Here is a 23,597-nt window from a genome sequence, read left to right as displayed (position 1 = left end):
AATATTAGTTATAAAGGCATATATTTGTTAAACTTAACTTTTAATTTAATTAATATTATATTTAAAATTTGATCTAACTATGTAATTACACTTGTGCAATCAAACAGTACACTTATAATTACACTGTAATTTCACTATGACAAAAAACAGGTCGTCGTAATTACAATATTATTTAATTATTATGTTGTGTAATTACTACCCTAGTAATTATATCAATTCCAATTACCTAGTTACTTTCCAAACAGAACTTTAAAAAGCTAGGTATATATGGAAGATTCTGAAATCATCTACTGGCATGTTCTTCCCTGCCTTTCCTTACCTAACTAGACAAAGATAAAGGAACTTTCCTTTTAGTTAGAAAACAAAAAGGCTAGTGCAAAACTTCCTGAAATTTTAACCAATATTTCTCTGCTCTTTTCTCTCCAACTTAGGAGTCTCATGCAGCTGCAAGTGCTAGTCTTGCTTAAACTCAGTGAATGTAAGCTCTTTCTATGAAGGATTGCTGCATTTTGGTTTAAGTAAATATCCCAGCCAAGTTCAACTATGGATTGAGAGATAAATGAATATTTAGTCGAGGCTCATCCATCTGAGTCTTGTTGAAGTTCTCAGGAACTGTTGTGGTAAAAGTTTTCTTGGAGTTGCAACGTACTGACCATAAAATAAAATAACAATCTTTTTTCCTACTATTACTATTCCCTTTTGTTGTTTATGGCTATTTTTCATGGGAATTGGAGGGAAAGTCCCATGTGGTGAGGTCAGAGGTAAGCACAACATGGCTCTTCAAATTTCCAAGTGTTGACGGAGTAGGGTGTGACGATCCGGATTTGCCATCTTCGGGAATCGAGATGGCTCCTACTCGTGAAAGCTAGGCTAGCTGACAGCCTGACAGATACAGTTTTACTACCATTACTATTAGTTCAAACATGAATATGTATTAGTTAAAACAAGATAATTAAAAAATGCGGAAATGATATATCAGTGCCATAACTCAAGTACATAACTATCCCATAGATCTGGTGTCACAATCCACGAACGACTAAGATTTACTACAAATATAAGTCTGAAAGAAGTACAACTATTCTCGAAATAGAAGAGACAGAAGAAACTAAAGCCGGGAAAGGGGACTTCAGGCTCTCCGAACGCCAACAGATCTACCTTGGTCTCCTTGGACTGAAGGCAACAACCTTAAGCTACTCACAAGGTCCGACACCGAAATCTGCACAAAAAGTGCAGAGTGCAGTATCAGTACAACTGACCCCATGTACTGGTAAGTGTCGAGCCTAACCTCGGCGAAGTAGTGACGAGGCTAGGACACAACAATCATATAAACCTGTACAGTTAAATCATATACGATTAGAACAATAATAACAGGAAATAACAAATAAGGATAGAAAGGGGAATATAATTCTAACAGTAATTCAATAGAGAAGCATAATGAACGCCATATTTGTATCAACAAGAATAATGAAACAGTAACACGTGCACGACATCACCCTTCGTGCTTTTACTTTCGTCCTCACCATAAGAAATAATAGAAAGGACACGACATCACCCTTCGTGCATTAACTCTCATAATCATGGCACGGCATCACCCTTCGTACATTAGCTCTCAAATCATGACACAACATCACCCTTCGTGCATTAACACTCACTCACAATATCATGCACGACATCACCCTTCGTGCTTTACACTCTTCCTCACCCAAACAATAGAAACAATACATCTCAGCAAGGGAATCAACATTAGAAACAAATACATCTCGGCAAGAGAATCAACAATAGAAACAGATATATCCCGACAAGGGATTCAGCTATAACCAATCTCGTTCCAACAGTTTCTTCACAAAATAAATCTCAGCATGAGTCAATACTCATCAATGGTCAATTACCAAAAAATTATCATAAGTCTTGTTCAACATTGATAATCATCAATTTAATTATGGACGGTATATAACAAGTCACAACAATCATGGTATAAGACTCACGGGCATGCTCGACACCAACATATAGATACTCGTCACCACACTTATACGCCGTACTCAACACTAACACGTAGCAAATAAGACAAAAACACATATTTCCTCAAGCTAAGGTTAGACCAAACACTTACCTCAATTCCGTGGACAAAATCAAGCCTCAATTACCGCTTTACCTCTCGGTTTCTCTTCCAATACGCTTGTATCTAGTCATAATTTACTTAATAACATCAATAAGTGCTAAATAAACCGATTCTATGCATGAATAAAGATTTCCCAATATTTTTTCCAAAAAGTCAAAACCCGACCCCGGGCCCGCTTAGTCAAACACGAAGTTCGAACCAAAACTCGACTACCCATTCACCTATGAATCCAAATATGCAATTGGTTTTGAAATCTGACCTCAATTTAAGGTCCAAATCCCCAAATTTTAAAATTCCTAATTTCTACCCAAGAACACCCAATTTCCCATGAAAAACCCTAGATTTGAGATGAAATAGATTGAAGAAAAAGAGTTAAGATTCATGTACCTATGATTTGGGGAAGAACTTGCTCTAGAAAAATCGCCCTTAGGAGTTTAGGTTTTAAAATTTTGAAGAATGAAGTGAAAATCTCATCTAAAATCTCACTTAAGAGGCTGCAGTTATCACAATTGCGATCACCCCTTTGAATTACTGCTGCCTTCGCATTTGCGACACATATGTCGCATTTGCGACCTCTAGGGCCTTCGCAATTCTGGCCAAAGTTTCGCATTCGCGAGGTTGGCCTTTCCAGGCCTTCTTCGCATTTGTGAAAATATTGTCGCATTTTCCAGGCCGGCAGACTTCGCATTTGCGAAGTCTGATCTCGCATTTGCGATATCAGAGGCCTGTGCAAAACACCAGATGCACAGCTGAGTTTTCCTAAGTTCTATTCACTCTGTGGTCTATCCAAAACTCACCCGAGCCCTCGGGGCTCCGAACCAAAAATGCACGCAAGTCTAAAAACATAATGCAGACTTTCTCATGTGATTAAATCATCAAAATAACATCAAAAACTACGAATTCAACCTCAAGCTCATGATTTTCCTCAAGAACACTTCAAATTTACTATCTTCACAACCGGACGTCCGAATCACATCAAATCAACTCCGATTCTCACCAAATTTCACAAATACGACTTAAATATTATATTAAACCTATACAGGCTCCGAAACCAAAATACGGGTTCGATACCATCAAGATCACACACCATTTCATTTCCAAAAGTCCTTATATTTTTCAGAAAATAATTTTCTTTAAAAAATTCTTTTCTCAGACCAAGGACCTCTGAATTCGATTCCGAGCATACACTCAAGTCCCATATTTTACTACGGACCCTACGGGACCGTCAAATTAAGGGTTTGGGTCCGTTTATCAAAAATATTGACCGAAGTCAACTTTAATCAATTTTAAAGGTCAAATTCAATATTTTTCTTAAATTTCATATAGAAGCTTTCCAGAAACGCGCTCGGACTGCGCATGCAAATCGAGGAGAAAAAATGAGGTTTTTAAGGCCTCAGAATTCGGATTCGGATTCCAAAATACAAGATGACCCTTTGGGTCATCACATTCTCCACCTATAAAACAACTGTTCATCCTCAAACGGACATACAAAAGTACCAGATCGGTGAAAAGATGGGAATATCGGCTTCGCATATCGAACTTAGACTCCTAGGTCGCTGCCTCAACAAGCTGACCTCTCCACTACACATGAACTGAAGGGAACTTCTTCGATCTCAACTGACGAACCTGCCGGTCTAGAATAGCTACCGGCTCCTCCTCATAGGTCAAGTCCTTGTTCAACTGGACCGTGCTGAAGTCTAACACGTGGGATGGATCACCGTGATACTTCCGAAGCATGGACATATGAAACACTGGATGCACAACTGATAAACTCGGCGGCAAGGCAAGTCTGTAAGCCACCTCTCCCACTCGATCAAGAATCTAAAAGGCCCGATGAACCTAGGGCTTAGCTTGCCCTTCTTTCCAAATCTCATCACGCCCTTCATGGGCGACACCCGAAACAACACTCGCTCTCCGACCATGAATGCCACATCACGAACCTTACGGTTGGCATAACTCTTTTGCCTGGACCGAGCTGTACAAAGCCTATCCTGAATGATCTTAACCTTGTCCAAGGCATCCTATACTAGATCTATACACAACAACCGAGCCTGCCCTCCAGAAATGCGAGGTATACTGTGTACCTCGGTTAAAAATAATAGACATGGGCACCCCATAAAGACGAACAATATCCTGGAAATAGATCTCAGCTAACCTCTCTGAAGAATAGGAGACTACCACAGGAATAAAATGCGCTGACTTAGTCAGCCTCTCAACAATAACCCATACCGCATCGAAATTCCTCTGAGTCCGTGGGAGTCCAACAATGAAGTCCATAGTGATACGCTCCCACTTCACTCAAGAATCTCAATCTTCTAAAGCAAACCACTAGGTCTCTGATGCTCGTACTTTACCTGCTGACCATTCAAACATCGAGCTACATATGCAACAATATCCTTATTCATCCTCCTCCACCAGTAATGCTGCCACAAATCCTGATACATCTTAGTGGCGCCCGAATGAATAGAATACCGGGAACTATGGGCTTCCTCTAGAATCAACTCACGAATTCATCCACATTAGGCACACAAACTCGACTCTGCATCCTCAAAACTCCATCATCTCCAATTGTAACCTGCTTGGAACCACCATGCCGTAGTGTGTCCCTAAGGACTAGCAAATGAGGATCATCATATTGTCGTTCCCTGATACGCTCAAATAATAAAGACCAAGTGATTGTACAAGATAAAACACGGCTGGGCTCAGAAACATCCAACCTCACAAACTGATTGGCTAAAGCCTGAACATCCAAAGCAAGTTGTCTCTCACCAATTGGAATATATGCAAGGCTACCCATACTAGCCGACTTCCTCCTCAAAGCACCGGTCACCACATTGGCCTTCCTCGGATGATACAAGATGGTGATATCATAGTCTTTCAATAGCTCCAACCACCTTCTCTACCTCAAATTTAGCTTCTTCTGCTTGAACAAATACTGTAGACTCTTGTTATCCGTGAACACCTCACATGATACACCATATAAATAATGCCTCCAAATCTTCAGTACGAGAACAATGGCTGCTAGCTCCAAATCATGAACTAGATAATTGGCCTTGAACCTATGGGCAAAACCAACACCGACGTTGTAGTCAAAGCTGTCTTGAGCTTCTGAAAGCTCGCCTCACACTCGTCCGACCACCTGAACTGGGCACCCTTCTGGGTCAACCTGGTCATCGGGGCTACTATAGATGAAAACTCATCCACGAACCGATGGTAATAACCCTCCAAACCCAAGAAAATTCTGGATCTCTGTAGCTGATGTAGGTCTATGCCAGTCCTTGACTGCCTCTATCTTCTTCAGATCCACCTGAATACCCTCTGCTGATACAACGTGACCCAAGAAGGCTACTAAACTCAACCAAAACTCAGACTTCGAAAACTTAGCATACGACTGGCTGTCTCTCAAAGTCTGAAGAACGACTCGAAGATGTTGTTCATGCTCCTCTCAGTTGCGGGAGTAGATCAAAATATCATCAATGAAGAAAATCACGAAGGAATCTAGATACGGCCTAAACACTCGATTCATCAAATCCATGAATGTTGTTGGGGCATTTGTCAACCCAAATAACATCACTAAGAAATCATAGTGCCCGTACCGAGTGCGAAAAACTGTCTTAGGGACATTGGATGCCCTAATCCTTAACTGGTGGTAGCCAGATCTTAAATCAATCTTCGAAAACACTTTGGCACCCTGAAGCTGATCAAACAAGTCATCAATCCTCGAAAATGGATACTTATTCTTGATGGTGACCTTGTTCAACTGCCGATAATATACGCATCCTCATCGACCCATCCTTCTTCTTAACAAACAACACAGGTGCATCCCAAGGCAAGACACTAAGTCTGATAAAGCCCTTATCAAGAAAGTATTGTAGCTGCTCCTTCAATTCTTTCATCTCTAGCGGGGCCATACGATATGGCGGAATAGAAATAGGTTGGGTGCCCGGAGCTAAATCACTACAAAAATTGATATCTCTGTCGGGTGGCATCCCCGGCAGGTCTACAGGAAATACTTTTGGAAACTCCCGAACAACTGGCACGGAATCCATAGAAGGAACCTCAACATTAGAATCACGAACATATGCCAAGTAAGCCAAACACCACTTCTCAACCATACGTTGAGCCTTCATATAAGAAATGACCCTATTGGTAGAATGACCAGGAGTCCCTCTCCACTCCAATGGAGACAACCCCGGCAAATCTAAGGTCGCGGTCTTGGCATGACAGTCCAATATAGCGTGATAAGGTGATAACCAATCCATCCCCAAAATAACATCAAAATCAACCATATCGAGGAGTAGAAGGTCTACACTAGTCTCAAGACTTATAGTAGCAACCATGCATGAATGATAGACATGGTCTACAACAATAGAATCACCCACCGGTGTAGACACATATACGGGAGCACTCAAAGAATCACGAGGCACAACCACATATGAAGCAAAATAAGAAGATAGGAGTATATAGATCCTGTATCAAATAGAACTGATGCATCTCCACTACAAACTAAAACCGTACATGTAATAACATCATCGGATGCCTCAACCTTAGGCCTAGCTGGGAAAGCATAACATCGAGGCTGGGCCCTACCACTATGAATTACATCCCAGGGACGGCCTCCTGCTGGCTGGCCTCCACCTCTAGCGGTTTGAGCTCCACCTCTAACACCTCTACCTCCACTTCTAGCTGTCTGACCCCTGTCCCTAGCTAGCTTAGCCGGCGGTGGAACACCCGATGCCTGAACCATAGCACGAGAACCCTAATGCTAAGAACTGCTCGAGGCTTGAGGGAAAAATCTAGCAATGTGCCTCGGATCGCCACAAGTATAACAAGTCCTCAGCTGCTGGGACTGCTGACCCTGAAACTGACCCTGACGGCCTAAGTAACCACCCTGAAAACTCTGGAGTGGAGGTGCACTGATAGGATCTGGTAATGCACTGTAGGGTAGCTGATATGAATACTGTATATGAGAACCACAGCCACCTAGAGCACCATAAGAAGCCTGAAGTGCTAAATGAAACGGCCTGGGAGGATGGCCCCTACCAAAACAATCCTTGCCTCCAGATGAGGCACCATTGAACCTACCAGAATGACGAGGCCTCTTGTTAGACCCCTGACCGCTCCCCTGAGCTAGAACCATCTCAACCCGTCTGGCCATATTGGCCGCATCCTGAAAAGAAATCTCGCTCACTGTCTCCTTAACCATCTGCAATCGAATAGGCTGAGTGAGTCCCTCAATGAACCTCCTTACTCTCTCTCTCTGGTGGAGAGTATAAGAAGAGCATGACGAGCCAAATCAACAAACCTAGTCTCATATTAGGTGACAGTCATAGAACCCTACTGGAGGCACTCAAACTGCCTCCGATAATCCTCTCTCTGTGTGATAGGGAGAAACTTCTCCAAAAATAGCTGAGAGAACTGATCCTGCGTCAGAGTTGGTGACCCAGCTGGTCTAGCCAAAGAATAATCTCTCCACCACTTCTTGGCGGAACCTGACAGACGAAAAGCAGTAAAGCCGGCCCCATTGGTCTCCACTACCCCCATATTTTGCAGAATCTCGTGACAACTATCCAAATAATTCTAGGGATCCTTTAAAGATGTACCACCATCAGTGGTAGTAAAAAGCTTGGTGAACCTATCTAATCTCCACAAAGAATCAGCAGACATAGCTGACCCATCACCGGTTTGTACCACAACACCCGGCGGAACTACCCCAACTGGTTAAGTTGCTGGAGTCTAAAACTGGGGAACCATCTGCTCCAGAGTACGAGTAGCAGGAGTCTAGGCTCCTCCTCCAGCCTGAGAGACAGCTGGTGCTACAGGGAATATGCATGCCTGAGTGACACTCTCTATAAGGCCCACTAGACGGACCAAAGCATCCTAGAGTATAGGAGTGGCGATGAACCCCTCTAGGACTTCAGTTGGCCCTGCTAGAACTGTCTGGGCCGGAACCTCATCCTCAAACTCTACCTAAGGCTCCGCCACCGGTGCTACTGCTCGAGCTCTGGGCTGAGCCCTGCCTCTGCCTCGGCCTCTAGTACGGCCTCGGCCTCTGCCCCTCGTAGGAGCTGCCACTAGGGGCTCGGGCTGCTGGTCAGCTGATGAAGCGGTACGTGTTCTCACCATCTGCGAAAGAACAGAGTGGAAGTTCAATTAGCATTGAGAAATCAAGTCGCACGACAGAAGGGAATAGATGCAAAATTTTCCAAAACTCTATAGCCTTAGGGGATAAGCACAGACGTCTCCGTACGATCTCTCAGACTCTACCTAGCTTGTTCATGAATTGTGAGACCTAGGCAACCTAGAGCTCTGATACCAACTTGTCATGACCCGAATTTCCCACCTTCGAGAATCGTGATGGCGCCTACTCGTGAAAGCTAAGCTAGCCGACAGATACATTTTTACTACCATTACTATTAGTTCAAACAGGAACATGTATTAGTTAAAACAAGATAACTAAGAAATGCAGAAATGATATAATAGTGCTGTAACTCAAGAACATAACTACCCCATAGATCTGGTGTCACAATCCACGAATGACTAAGATTTACTACAAATATAAGTCTGAAAGAAGTACAATTGTTCTCGAAATAGAAGAGACAGAAGAAACTAAAGCGGGGAAAAGGGGACTTCAGGCTCTGCGAACGCCAACAGATCTACCTTGGTCTCCTTGGACTGAAGGCAGCAACCTCAAGCTACTCACAAGGTCCGACACCGAAATCTGCACAAAAAGTGCAGAGTGCAATATCAGTACAAGCGACCCCATGTACTAGTAAGTGTTGATACCCAATTTTTTTATATATATTTTCAATATGAAAAATACCTATATATATATAAGCATGTCCAATATTTTTATTATTTTTCCATAATTGTAAGGGTTTAAATTGATTTATTTTTCTCCCTTTTTACCCATAAAATCCCCAATAATTATTTTTAAAATTACTATTTTGATAATTCATCTATTGGATTTTTATATTTATGCCAAAATATGGCGAAAGTAATTTTTTTACATATTTTACAATTATATTTAGTATTTTTAAAGCTAAATTGCACATAATTGCAATATTTGCCATTTTGAGGTTTAATTGTGTTTTATACGCATAAAATTGGATTCTGTATTTTTAAATTGTTAATTATGTGTTATAAATCATTTTAGTACTTTAAATTAGTTTTTAGAAACTATTTACTATTTTTATAAATTAAATAGGGAAAATGGCTATTTAAAATATAGCCAAATTGGCTTTCAATTATAGCCCAAATTGGACCCCAATTTCCCAGCTCAATTCTTATTAAAACCTGACCCACACCCTCTTTACCCATGCCTAAACCTGGAAGCCCCCACCTACCCTTCTCATCCTGGCCGTTGATCTCTAAGATCAATGGCCCCTATTTCCCCTTACAATAATTAATCCCAAACGAACCCCCAAAACCTCTCATTTGTTACAAACCGCCGCCCTAGAATCCCCTCTCCTCTCCAACTCTCTTTGAAACCTAAAGCTAACCCTAGCCGCAGCCACCCAAACTAACCCTAATCCCTTCAATCCCCACTCAATCCATGGACTCTCATGGCTGTTTGAGACGTATACTTGTCTCCTATGTCTCCTGGTTGCTTGTTTTCGTGATTTTATGAAAAGATCTCGAAGATATCTAGTCCAGATCTTGTTCAACTTCTACCCATGGTCTTTTATGCTACTTTTCGGCCATCCATGGCTGTTCGAGTAAGGTCCATGGCTTTTCTGGCTGAAACCGGTAATGATCTAATATTTTCTCATCCTCTTTGGGTTCTCTGGAACCCTAGATCTTGAGATCTTTTTAACTTTTCATTAGATCTGTCTTCGATCTAGGTGTATCCATGGGTTTTAACCGATCCTTTCTTCGTCTCTATTATTTTCTGGAAAAAAACCTAGCTATTAACCCTCCGATCTTTTTAGATCTGTAATGGATCTATGGGTTTCTTATGGTCTTCACTTGTTTTACTCAAGATGTTTCTCCGATTTCAAACGGTTTCTTCATTTTCCAAACTAGGGTTTCAAAACCATTTTTGCAAAAACGATTTCTTTCTGATTTTAGTAATTACTTTGATTTTTTAGCGTGTTTAAACATTACCTGAGTCTTTCCTTTTGCTTGATTCATTTTTTTGTCAAGGAACCCTAGTACTTCTAGGTTCGATTTGAAGTTTGAATTTGTTTGCGGTGTGTTTGCATGACTGTCATGAACATTCTGGGCTTTATGTGTGTTCTATATGCTCTTGTGCTTCCTGTTTTAATTTTTTCTTAAGGTTTCTTTGATTTTGTCCAAACCCGTGTTATTTATGGGTCCGACCATTTGTTTTATTGATCGCTCACATAATTTATGTTGATTCTGTGTAATCTCCTTAAACCTACATCTTTGATTTTGTGTAATTTTGTACTGATTTTCTCGAAATTGCTTCCTTACTTTTGTGATACTTTCCTTGGTTAGTACTGATTCCCTGTGATTTTCAATCTCCTCCGTGATTATTTGAACTAATTTTTAGAATCAAATTGTACTCTACCTTGTTTATGTGCACAAGTATGCTGTTAATTAACGTGTACTTTCCTTATGTTGAAATTATTTTGTACTTAGCCCTTATTACATATTGCATGTTTTTACTATTCCTATTATGGTAAAATCGGTCTTACATGCAACTCTTTTCCTTATTTGATACAATTTGTACCAGTTTGAACCATGGCTCCTTAATTGAAGGAAGTCCGGGTCTTTAATTGATTCTGATTTGTATTATCTCTATAATTATGCTAAGTCAGTACTTATTACCTTATTTTTCCTGCCTGTTTTCAAAAATTATAAATACTCTACCCTCTCTTTAGCATAACACATAAACACTTAGTTCAGAACACACACATACACACTTAAGCTCTCTCTTCTTTCCCTACTACTTGTGCTACTGCTTGTTTAGCCCGCTGAAAGCCAAGGCTAGACTGTGGAATTCTACCTGCTTTACTTTTCTGTACTTTTCTTCCTTAACGGGTATGTCCTAGTTTAATTTTAAAGCCTCAACAACAACATGCTTCTCTTATTGTTTCAGTTTCTCTCATTTCTAGTCTACTTCTAATTGTGGTTCTGTTGTGTAACCTGTAGTTGAATTACATTACTAACATGTTATTATGTCTCCCCTTCCCTTTAGATTAATGCATTTCCTTATGTGTGTTTCAAAGCATGCCTTGTCAATCACTTACTATGTGTACTTACCATCTCATGGATCCCAAACCCCTATCCCTTCTATGTGTTTATGCTCTTTCTGACTGATTTGTGATTATGCCAGTATCAACTATTGTTGAACATGTCCAAAACAATCCTAAGACCCTTGCTGCGGTTATGTGTTTACAGTCAAATGTCTGTGTATCCCTAAATCCCTTGATCCCCTGTGTGACTACTAATTCTGTGTGTGATCCCATCTTAAGGTGTTTGAGTTTTGTTTACTGCTACAACTACTTTCAATCACCTCTGTTACTGATTGCTTTCAAAAAATGGACTTGTCAGTCTAGTTTTAAACAAACTCCTTTCAAACATATGTTCTTCACTTTCACTATACTCTTAGAACACTAGGTTTTACCCCTTTTGTGTAAGCCTTGCTTTGGTACCCTTGAGCTCCCTATGAACTTGGACACATGAAAGTTGGCCCTTCCACACTGCACTTACTCTATCTTGGTTATACAATCTGGGTGTGAGCACTGCCCGGGATCCCTTGAGGTCCTTAGGAAACTCTGACACACCCGGATACGGGAAATGCTATGGAACAATATGGGCACTTGAGGTGGTTTATTACATAACTCAGAGAGGAAGTCCTAATCAGGCTTCCTATAGTGTAACTTCTTATTTTCGTTTCTATTTATGTAATTCACTCACATGGTCTGTAATAATTTGTAAACAAGTATTGGGTGGATAGTGAAAAGGGATAGGATAAATATGCATGCTATAGTTGTTAAGTGTAGAAAACATATTATTAGGTTTATGTTCCTAATTGCGCAATAGAAACCATGCTTAGGATTCATACATGCATTAGAAATCACCCCCCTTAGGTCTCATGTTTATTGTTTCAGCATGTGTACCCTTACAAATCATGTGCTAGAATCTGCTAGTAATTAGCACTTTACTATTATCTACAATCCTGCCATATGCATTTAGAAATCCTGCTTTTTTAGGAAATTCTGCAATCCTGCCATATGCATTTAGAAATCCCGCTCTAGCAATTCTGCATCATGAGTTTTATACATACATCTTAGATACCATGTTCTAGGATCTTATTTGCACTTGCATTCACGCTTAGTGTAAATTGCTGATTATAAAAGAGGTAAAACCAGCTTCTCACTTGATTATCCCGTTCAGAATAACTGGTAATAATCTCTGCATTCGTACCAACTAGAACAACATGCTCTTAGGGTAAAAAATAATTTCTAAACTGGCTTTTCATAATTCTAAATAACTACTGTATATTGCTTTACGCCTAGGCAAGCCTTAGGTAATGAACTTTAAATAAAACTGGAACTGCCTTTGTTTAATTATCAACTGTTAAAATCAGTAGGCAAACCTTATTCAAACTTCTTTTTTGTGTCATGTAATAAATCCGTTTCTGTTGTTATCACTTAGATACCATGCTTTAGAATTCAAATATGGATCTTAATTGTGTATGAGTCATGTTGTTTATGTGCATTATTTGTGGAGGTATATCTGAACCTTCTACTTGTTTTCTGTGTTTTCCCCTTTAAATGTAGTCCTATTTGTTTTGTATGTCGCCTTAGTATTTTGCCTTTAAACCTGAGGGTCTGCCTAGAACCTCCTTATAGGATAGGAGTCCTAAATTCCTCCGGGATTGATAGGAAGGGACGGGTAACAACATGCAATAAGGGTCGAGACCAATCTTTGCTTTAATTACCTTCACGGGGGCGGGAAAGGGTAGATATGGAAATGATGACCGGTGCGCTAATACCACGTGTAGCCCCTCTTTTTAGGAGTGTCATACCGGGTATTGTATTGATGTGATCCATATTACAAACAAACCTAGGACACCCCCTTTACATTCATAAACATGCTTTAGATTGTAATTCTTTTCAAATTTCGACTTTCGCTAATTGTTTTTTTTCAAACACTCGTGTATTTAGACTTAAATCCCCTACTATTTGAGTCATACTTGTTTATTTGCTAATTGTACAAATTCACAAAAAATTGTCTTGCTGGAAACCACACTAGTGGATCCTGAAGGGTGCCTAACACCTTCCCCTTAGGATAATTTCAAGCTCTTACCCTATCTCTGGTTACCAAAACGTAGTTATAAAAATGAACCTCATAGGTGTCCTAACGCACCTTAAAATCGTTAGGTGGCGACTCTCCAAAATTGCAAAAACCCTTCCCAAAAGGAAGGAGTTGTCCCAACCATAATGTCATAAACCCGATTCCGCGGAAGAAAAAAAAGGGGCGAGATAGTAAGTGTCGAGCCTAACCACGGCAAAGTAGTAACGAGGCTAGGACACGACAACCATATAAACATGTACAGTTAAATCATACACGAATAGAACAATAATAACAGATAAGGATGGGAAGGGGAACATGTTGTGCGGAATATAATTCTAACAGTAATTCAATAAAGAAGCATAATGAATGCCATATTTGTATCAACAAGAATAATGAAACAGTAACACGTGCACGACATCACCCTTCGTGCTTTTACTCTCGTCCTCACCATAAGAAAAAAAGAAACGGCACGACATCACCCTTCATGCTTTTACTCTCATAATCGTGGCACGGTATCACCCTTCGTGCATTAAATCCCAAATCATGGCACGACATCACCCTTCGTGTATTAACACTCACAATATCGGCACAACATCACCCTTCGTGCATTAACACTCACTCACAATATCATGCACGACATCACCCTTCGTGCTTTACACTCTTCCTCACCCAAATAATAGAAACAATACATCCCAGTAAGGGAATCAACAATAGAAACAAACACATCCCGGCAAGGGAATCAACTATAACCAATCTCGTTCCAACGGTTTCTTCACAAAATAAATATCAACTTGAGCCAATACTCATCAATTGTTAATTACTAACAAATTATCATAAGTCTTGTTCAACATTGATAATCATCAATTTAAGGATGGACGGTACATAATAAGAGTCACAACAGTCACAGTATAAGACTCACAGGCATGCTCGACACCAACGTATAGATACTCGTCACCACACCTATACGCCGTACTCAACACTAACACGTAGCAAATAAGACCACAAACACCTATTCCCTCAAGCTAAGGTTAGACGAAACACTTACCTCAATTTAACGGACAAAATCAAGCCTCAGTTACCGCTTTACCTCTTGGTTCATCTTCCAATTCGCTTGTATCTAGTCATAATTTACTTAATAACATCAGTAAATTCTAAATAAACCAATTCTAATGCATGAATATAGATTTTCCAATATTTTTCCCAAAAAGTCAAAAACCGATCGCGGGCCTGCTTAGTCAAAACTCGAAGTTCGAACCAAAACCCGACTACCCATTCACCCGCGAACCCAAATATGCAATTGGTTTTGAAATCCGACCTCAATTTGAGGTCCAAATCCCCAAAATTTGAAATTCCTAATTTGTACCCAAGAATACCCAATTTCCCATATAAAAAACCCTAGATTTTGAGATTAAATCATGTAAAAAGATGAAATAGATTGAAGAAAAAGAGTTATGATTCATTTACCTATGATTTGGGGAAGAACTTGCTCTAGACAAATCGCCCTTAGGAGTTTAGGTTTTGAAATTTTGAAGATTGAAGTGAAAATCCCATCTAAAATCTTACTTAACAGGATGCAGTTATCGCAATTGCGATCAGGGGTTCTCAATTGCAAAACCTTTGAATTATTGTTGCTTTCGCGTTTGCGACACATATATCGCATTTGCGACCTCTGGGGCCTTCGCAATTCCGGCTAAAGTTTCGCATTTGCGAGGTTGGCCTTCCCAGGCCTTCTTCGCATTTGCGACAATATTGTCATATTTCCTAGGCCGGCATACATGATCTCGCATTTGCGAGATCAGAGGCCTGTGCAAAACAGCATATGCACAGCTTAGTTTTCCTAAGTTCTAATCATTCTGTGGCCTATTCAAAACTCACCCGAGCCTTCGGGGCTCCGAACCAAACATGCACGCAAGTCTAAAATCATCATACGGACTTGCTCGTGCGATCAATCATCAAAATAACATCAAAAACTATGAATTTAACGTCAAAATCAGGATTTTCCTCAAGAACACTTCAAATTTACTATTTTCACAACCGGACGTCCGAATCACGTCAAATCAACTTCGATCCTCACCAAATTTTACAGAGATGACTTAAATATTATATTAAACTTGTACCAGGCTATGAAACTAAAATACGGGCCCGATACCATCAAGATCACACACCATTTCATTTCCAAAATTCCTTATATTTTCCAGCAATAATTTTCTTTGAAAAATTCTTTTCTCGGACTAGGGACTTCGGAATTTGATTCCGGGCATACGCCCAAATCCCATATTTTACTACGGACCCTACGGGACCATCAAATTACGGGTCCGGATCCGTTTACCAAAGATATTGACCGAAGTCAATTTTAATCAATTTTAAAGGCCAAATTCAATATTTTTCTTAAATTTCACATAGAAGCTTTCCAGAAATGCACCCGGACTGTGCACACAAATCAAGAAGAAAAAAATTGAGGTTTTTAAAACCTCAAAATCTGAATTTAAATTCTAAATACAAGATGACCCTTTGGGTCATCACATAGGGAGAAAAGGGAACCAACGGTTTTTAGGTTTTCAAGAGAATCACTTGCAGAGTAACATCACCATATTGGTGTTAGAAAACAAAAAAGTTTACTTCTTTTTTAGAGAAAAAAAGAAGAAGAAAGAAGCTTGAAAGATGTGTCCATGAAGGGAGAAAACAGCCAAGCAATTGAATTCCAAGAAGACTCCTTCTCATTCATCAACCTTCCTTCATGAAGTAAGAGAAAAAGATCTCATCTTTTCTTTTTGTACTCTCCAACAAACTTTCACAGGAGCCGTCTTATTGAATAGAACTTTCCTCTTTATCTTTTACTTTTGCCTACCCCTTTTCTTTGTTCTTTGCAAAATATTGAAATTTATCAGATCAAATGTCTTCCACTAAGTATCTCCTTAGAAATTCAGTGCCATGGATTACTGTTCTTGTTCCATCATACTTGTTAATTGCCACTCTTTCAGGTTATAGTTTTCTTTCTATTTCCATTACATTTTGTGTTTTGGTCCTATCTACCATAGCTTTCACATACTCAAAACAAAAGTCTAGTATCTCCAAGAAGTCAGTCCAAACAAAAGAAGCAGGGTTCAGCCTCAGCAGCCAGGTTAATCAAAATATATCAGAAGCGCAGCCTTAAAATGGAAATCTGAGACAGGTTCAAGAAGATATAGCAGAATATCAACTTGGAAATGCAATTGTTAACCACAAGAAGGAAATACAGGATCATGGGGTATCTCAAAATCATGTCTTGTATTGTGACAGTGAGAGTCTTGATGGAAATTCAACTTTAAGTGAAGATTCTAATAAAGGACAGAGCCTACGTTGCTCTGATTGTTCAATTTGTGACGAGGAGAGCCTAATTGAAATAGCCTCTCCAAGTGGCCATTCTGAAAATGATCCTAAATTATTTAGTAAGCAGCACCAAAATGTACTTGCAGATTTAGCCCAAGAATCCATCTTTCTGCAGCATAGCCTAATGGATTACACGGGAGATATCAGTGACATGAATGAGGAAGACAATTTGATAGAGATTGACATATCCATGGGATCTATCAAGTGTTCAGCATTAGAATTTCAAGCATGAGTTGATATCTATTTATTCTTCTAATGTCTAATTTGTTGAATAGTGTTTAAAGTTTTTTGATCTATTATTAAAGATTGTGGTGGGATGAATATGATTTCCCTATTCTTAATTAGGGTTTAGGGTTCGACCGCTGATAGAAAACTCATTCCTTTTAAGGCCCTTACACCTTGCGAATCTAGATTAATGGGATACTCAAGGCCAGTATCAAATACCGGATAAAAAAAAATAAAAAAATATTTTTTTTATCCTTATGGATTTGTGCTTACTCTAAAAAATTATCTAGGTATTAGAATTTACAGAAAAATGGAAGCCAAGCTTTATATATTTGTTGTGGTGTACTGCTGTCAACTGTGAAGTTTGTGCTGCCTATTAAAAGCAAAACTTAGGATACCTATGGATGCACTTGTACTCATGTGGACACTAGCTTTCTCTTAATGCATATTAAAGTGTTCTTAAATGTTTAAAGGTACACTGGCCAATAAATACGATTATTCTAGTTGCATTTCTTTATGTCCCAATCTTCTTTTTGCTGCATTTGGCCCGAGTCCGGAATCAAAATGTGGTTCTTTTGGACTCAAACTACACAAATAGGTGATAAAAAAAATGACCTTTTTATATATAGCGCCATAATACCTGGCGTTATATACTAACAGTAACGACACCGTTAAAGTATAGCGCCAGGTATTGTGGCGCTATACTGTAAAAGCTGACATGGCCAGGTATAGCGCCACAATACCTAGCGCTATATATACATCATTAATGTATAGCGTCAGGTATAGTGGCGCTATACATAGATATTTTATACCCCTCCGTCTTCCATCTCGATTCATCCTCCATTTTTAAACCCCCATCTTTCTTAGTCCCCCACCAAATACCCCGTTTCTGCCATCTTTTTTAATAAAAAAAAAAATTTGGGCCCCCCCGACACATAAAACTCGAAGAAAAAGGGTCCCACATTCGAGTAAAGTTTCGTGTTATTGTTGATTCACAATTCCGGAGTCAAAATTTCAATATTTTTGCTTTGCCAAAATTCTAAATCGAGGTATTTCGATTTATTTTAAGTTGAAACATTTATAATAATGTATATTATTTGATTTGTATGTGTTCTATTTCGGTTTGTGTTTTTTTTTCGAAACTAGCATGTTAAATTTATCCGGATTAAATATTAGTGTTTTCTAAAATATTAGTGCTTGAACGACATCCGCACCATGGCTGTGATGGGCAATCCTCTTGCCGACTTCAATAACCCGTTGAAGGACTCTGACACGTTTGTAGTAGGAAATTCCCATCGTCTGCCACCATCCGCATGCAACGTCCACTTTTCAGAGTCATGTCGCATTAACCAACGATAGGCTGCCTCGTTTTCTTGCCTGATAGAATCCATATGCCTCCGGAATTTATGTTGTTGGTGGTTTGTTGCTGCCATCCACATCAAATCATGTAGATCCTTGTTGGGATGTGCCTTCTGAAAATTGGCCTTAAAGTGCCTCACATAGTAACGGTGGTATGCATAAGGTTCTTGCCATGCAGGCAAGTTCTCCACAGAACTTAATATACAACTGTGCCGATCAGATATTAGACAAATGCCTGAACGCTGTTTGACAACGTGCTCTTTCATGTGGTTCAAAAACAGCGTCCACATCTCTGTGCTTTCATTAGCATAAACAACAAAAGCTAGAGGAAATATCTGTCCATTAGCATCCACTGCCACAGCTATCAATAGCTTGATATCGTACTTTCCATAGACATGAGTTCCGTCTATGGATATTACTGGCCGGCAATGCGAAAAACCATCAATTGCTGGCTTAAACGCCCAGAACACGTAATTGAATATGTATTCTGGTGTTCCCGGACTCTGGTCAAGCTTTCATTCAACAACTATCCCTGGGTTAAAGTGCTGCAGTGCGGCCATGTACTTTGGCAGAGATGCAAATGACTTATCCCAATTACAGTAGACAATTTCAAACGCTCGTTTGCGCCCGAGAAATGCCTTTCTTTTTGTAATGGTATGGCCATATTCCTGGTGGACCGATGTAATGCACTCTTTGATTGTATACCTTATGGACGCTTTGATATGCAGAATAAGTACAAGAGAAATTAAGTCAATATCCAAGTTGAAGTGATTCCTGTTGAATATGTCCATTTCGCATGTGTGGGTGGGAATGTATTTACCCACTTTCCACATACCTATCTTTTTCTTGGTCGCACGCAACATCCAATTACATGGCCAAAACCACCTGCGGCAAACAACCTTGTATACCATCGGACTTGACTCTCATACCTGCATCTCACGACACTCTTTTATGTTGTGCATTTTACAAGCCCTGCTTAAGCGCATTTTATCAGGAAAAAGCATCCTCTTTGCAAGCACCGTTGGTCTAGACTCATCCCACATTACTGTCCGGATTTTATCAAAATCCCTTGTTAGAGCTTCCACATCCGGCACAGTTGGCAAGTTATCAATGTAAGGAATCTCCCTTGAATGAAACGGCACTTCGGACTCATACACTCTTCGTCTAGTATCAATGTAAGGAATCTCCCTTGAATGAAACGACACTTCGGACTCATACACTCTTCGTCTAGGGGAGTCTCTCTTCAAATCAGTTCCTTCCTCCTCATCCTGCTCATCACCATCCTCACGAAAAAAGGGTGTCTCGTCTCCGGATTCATCGGCATTGTTATCGTAATCACTGTTCTGTTCCTCACTCTGTGCATCTGTCAGATCCCGATGTAATACGTCGTTTTCGGTCAATTGAGTGAGTACGGGTGGTTCAACTTGCTCGTTTTCACTGCACAACCAACAAAAATATAAGCTACTGAATTAATAAATGATTTCCATATGGCTATATCACTTCACTTACAAGTCGTAATGTGATGATATTTCATGATGGACGTTTTCAATTAAGTGATGACTACCGGATGGGCCACTTGTAAAATTCATATCCGGCTGGTACCCCCTATTAAATATATGAGCGTTAATACAAATTCAATACGCCAAAAATATACATAATTAACACAAATGAAAATTGAAGTTTACCACTCGTCTTGTGAATTATGGAAGGCAGGGTATAAATTATTTTCTCACTGCTCATTCGCCGGCGGTAATAAGTTTAAATCAAGGAAAACTCTTTCATCCGAAACCTGTCCGGTAAAAACTGCTCCATAATAACCACCCGATGACTGGAGGTTATCTCTGCTACGCACAACCTCGTTTTTTGGAACGTCTTCGACCTTCACGTACATCTCCAGCATTGTGATTACAAGAAATTCCCGGCATTCGTCCGGAGTTCTCAGAAAATCACTCAAAGTTTCATAATCGTCGATGTTAAACTCCGAGTAAAAAGCAACCCCTTGCGGAGTGACGGAATACGGATATCTTCCGGTTACTTTAAGTATCACTGAACGTTTCCTCACACTCAGTTTTTTGCATAACAACGATATCAATTTATCGTACTCTATTATAAGTGGCAATTTAACATGACACTGAGCAGGTAAACTGTAGCCCACGGAGTTATTCTCCATCACAACCTCACCCCCCCAATATAATGAAACTCTTATTCTACGCTCTTCAGACATAATGAAAAAATGCTGGAGAATTTAAGAACAATAAACGTTTCAACAAGAGGTAAACAAATTTTTGAATGAATTTCTATACAATCCTAAACTCTTTATATAGGAAATGGCTAGCCGAGATTTTTTTTTTATATAGGTATAGCGCCCAAAAAGTTGGCACTATAAGCTTTTGAATTATTGAAGTCACGAATTATTGGTGGGGCCAGGAAAATCTATGTATAGCGCCACTATATCTGGCGCTATACATTTATGATGTATGTATAGCGCCAGGTATTGTGGCGCTATACCTGGCCATGTCAGCTTTTACAGTATAGCGCCATAATACCTGGCGCTATACTTTAACGGTACCGTTACTGTTAGTATATAGCGCCAGGTATTATGGCGCTATATATAAAAAGGTCAATTTTTTTTACCATCTATTTGTGTAGTTTGAGTCCAAAAGAACCACATTTTGGTTCCGGACTCCATTTGGCCCTATCTAATGTTCCAGTAGTTTGATGATTAGTGAATCTTGGAGCACTGTCTAAAGATCAAGATCACATGCTCTAATTAATAAGAAACTCTTATTTATTGGTCTTTTCAGATATTCCAAAAAAATACAACTGATGCAGATTCACAAATATGTAATGGAATTGGTCTATCAATACTCCTATTATTTTAAAATAGTCAATCTTACTCAAAGATTCGAAAAAAAATGCATTCTTAATGCAAAAAAATCATTGTTCCAACTTTTTAAAAATCAAATCCCCCCCCCCCCCAACAACTTTACCCTCATTGACATTTCTCCTTATCCCAAACAATGTCTATTTGCCCTTCTAAATATTGTCAATCCCCTCTATCTAAATTAATTTATTATGATATATAATTTCTTTTTTCACATTATATACTTTATCTATTATTCAATTGATGGCATATCTTATTCCATTATATATACAGAGAAGTTCTTCTATGAGTTCCTTATAAAACCTACCACAATTTTCAATAAATGTTATTTTAATATTATATGCATGAAGATTTCAGTTTGCCCTGTTTATTTTAAATTTTTGTAGATATATTAAACTTGATTTCCATTAATGAAATTACTTATACGGGGGAATTTATTTTTTCATTTTAAAACTTTATTATGTTTTCTTGACGTTCTTTCATTATTCAAAATTACTCACTAATATGTTTGATTACTTTTATTTATCTTTTTCTTCATAAATAAAAATTGAGTAGTCACATAGTCAAATCCAATACGATTAAAAATGAAAAGAAAAAAACCGTTATTGGAACAACCCGAACAGTCGTTTTAAGTACTAGCTTTTCTTTCTGTGCTTCGAAACTTTTTATAGCTTAATTTGATGATTTATGAATTGTCTGCGTGGTCTGTGTCGATTTTCGAAGAAAATGTGATTTTTGACTTTAAAGATGATTAGAGTTGATCATAGTCATCGTTATAGTATACAACCTTGGATCGGTATTTTGACGATTCCGGTAGGTTTGTATGATAATTTTGAAATTGTACGTATGTTTGGATGGGTTCCCAGGTGACCCGAGGGCCGTTTCGGCGCATTATATGAAAAGTTGGAAAAATTGAGTTTTAAGTTGAAATTCTTGAGTTTTGATGATCGACTCTTGTTGTTGATGTTATTTTGGTGATTTGAGTGAGAGAGCGAATTTATATGATGTTATTACACTCGTGATCATGATCGGATTGGAGCCTGAGGGGCTCGGGTGAGTTTTGAATGTGTTCTGGGAAAACATGTAACTGTTGATGTTTTATCTGTGTGATGACCCAAAAGGTCATCACTTGTTTTTGAAATAAATCCGTGTTCTGAGGCCTTAAAACCCTCTTTTTGAATTACCTCAATTTGCGTGCACAGTCCGGACGCGTAGCCGGAAAGCCATTACGTGAAAATTTATGAAAAATGATGAATTTCGCCTTTAAAATGAATTTAAGCTGACTTCGGTCAATATTTTAGGTAAAAGGACCCGGATCCGTAATTTGATGGTCCCGAAGGGTCCGTAGGAAAAAATGGGACTTGGGCGTATGCCTGGAATCGAATTCTGAGGTCCCAAGCCCGAGAAATGAATTTTTAAAGAAAATTATTTTCTGGAAAATATGTGAGTTTTTAGAAATGAAAAATGTTTGGAAGTTGTTGATATCGGGCTTGTATTATGGTTCCGGAGCCCGATACAAGTCTTATATGTGGTTTAAGTCGAGCCTGTAAAATTTGGTAAGAAACGGAAGTCGTTTGATGTGATTCGGACCCGTAGTTGTAAAAATTGACACTTTGAAAGTTTTGAGGTTTTTCTTAGATTTCTATGCTAAATTCGTTGTTAAAAGTTTTATTTTGGCGATTTGATCGCACAGATAAGTTCATATGATGTTTGTGAGTTAGAATGCATGTTTGGTTTTGAGTCCCGAGGGCTCGGGTGAGTTTCGGATAGGTTTCGAAAGGTTTTAAACTTAGAAAAAGTTACAGGTTTTCAGTTTCTGGTGTTCTGGAACTTTGTTCTTCGCGTTCGCGGAAGGACTCTCGCGAACGCGGAGGGTAAGTGAGGCTGAAGGAATTTTCCTTCTACGCGAACGCGAGAAATAGGTCGCTAACGCAAAGCTTTGGGGGGTGCTACCCTTCGTGAACGCGGACCTGCTATCGTGTACGCGAAGGTCTTTGGGCCTAGGCAGGGGGAAGGGTTTTTGTTCTACGTGAACGCAGCCACTGGCGCGCGAACGTGAAGGCTCGAGGAGTCAAAGCTTCGAGAACGCGAGCCACTATACACAAACGTGAAGGTTAATTGGCCTGACCCTTCACGAACGCGACAAGCTCATCGCGAACACGATGATGGCCTGCCCAGTGATTTTAAAACAGAAGCAAAAATGGGCAGAACCCATTTACTTCATATTTTTGAAATTTGGGAGCATTGAGGCGATTTTCAAAGAACATTTCTTCCCCAAAACATTGGTATATGATTCTAAACCTTTCTCTTTCGATATCCCATTGCATTTCATCAATTTTCATCTTAAAATCTAGGGTTTTATGGTAGAAATTA

The 23,597-nt window shown here is 39.4% G+C and overlaps 1 protein-coding gene and 1 pseudogene across 1 annotated transcript; one reads left to right on the top strand and one right to left on the bottom strand.

Moving 5' to 3' along the window:
- The window catches only part of LOC107803271 (SNF1-related protein kinase regulatory subunit beta-2-like), a 31,286-nt pseudogene extending 23,500 nt beyond the window's left edge, over window positions 1–7,786 (bottom strand).
- An 8,494-nt stretch (window positions 7,787–16,280) lies between these two features.
- LOC142166014 (uncharacterized) lies at window positions 16,281–16,988 on the top strand. The gene is made up of 2 exons (XM_075224413.1): window positions 16,281–16,508; window positions 16,560–16,988. The coding sequence occupies exons 1-2, from the start codon at window positions 16,281–16,283 to the stop codon at window positions 16,986–16,988; spliced, it is 657 nt and encodes a 218-aa protein (XP_075080514.1).
- The last annotated feature ends 6,609 nt before the right edge of the window (window positions 16,989–23,597 follow it).

The sequence above is a fragment of the Nicotiana tabacum genome, chromosome 11 (genome assembly GCF_000715075.1).
Source record: "Nicotiana tabacum cultivar K326 chromosome 11, ASM71507v2, whole genome shotgun sequence".
NCBI lineage: Eukaryota > Viridiplantae > Streptophyta > Magnoliopsida > Solanales > Solanaceae > Nicotiana > Nicotiana tabacum.
The sequence above is the reverse complement of the archived record's forward strand: the minus strand, read 5'-3'. Positions and strand labels throughout refer to the sequence as shown.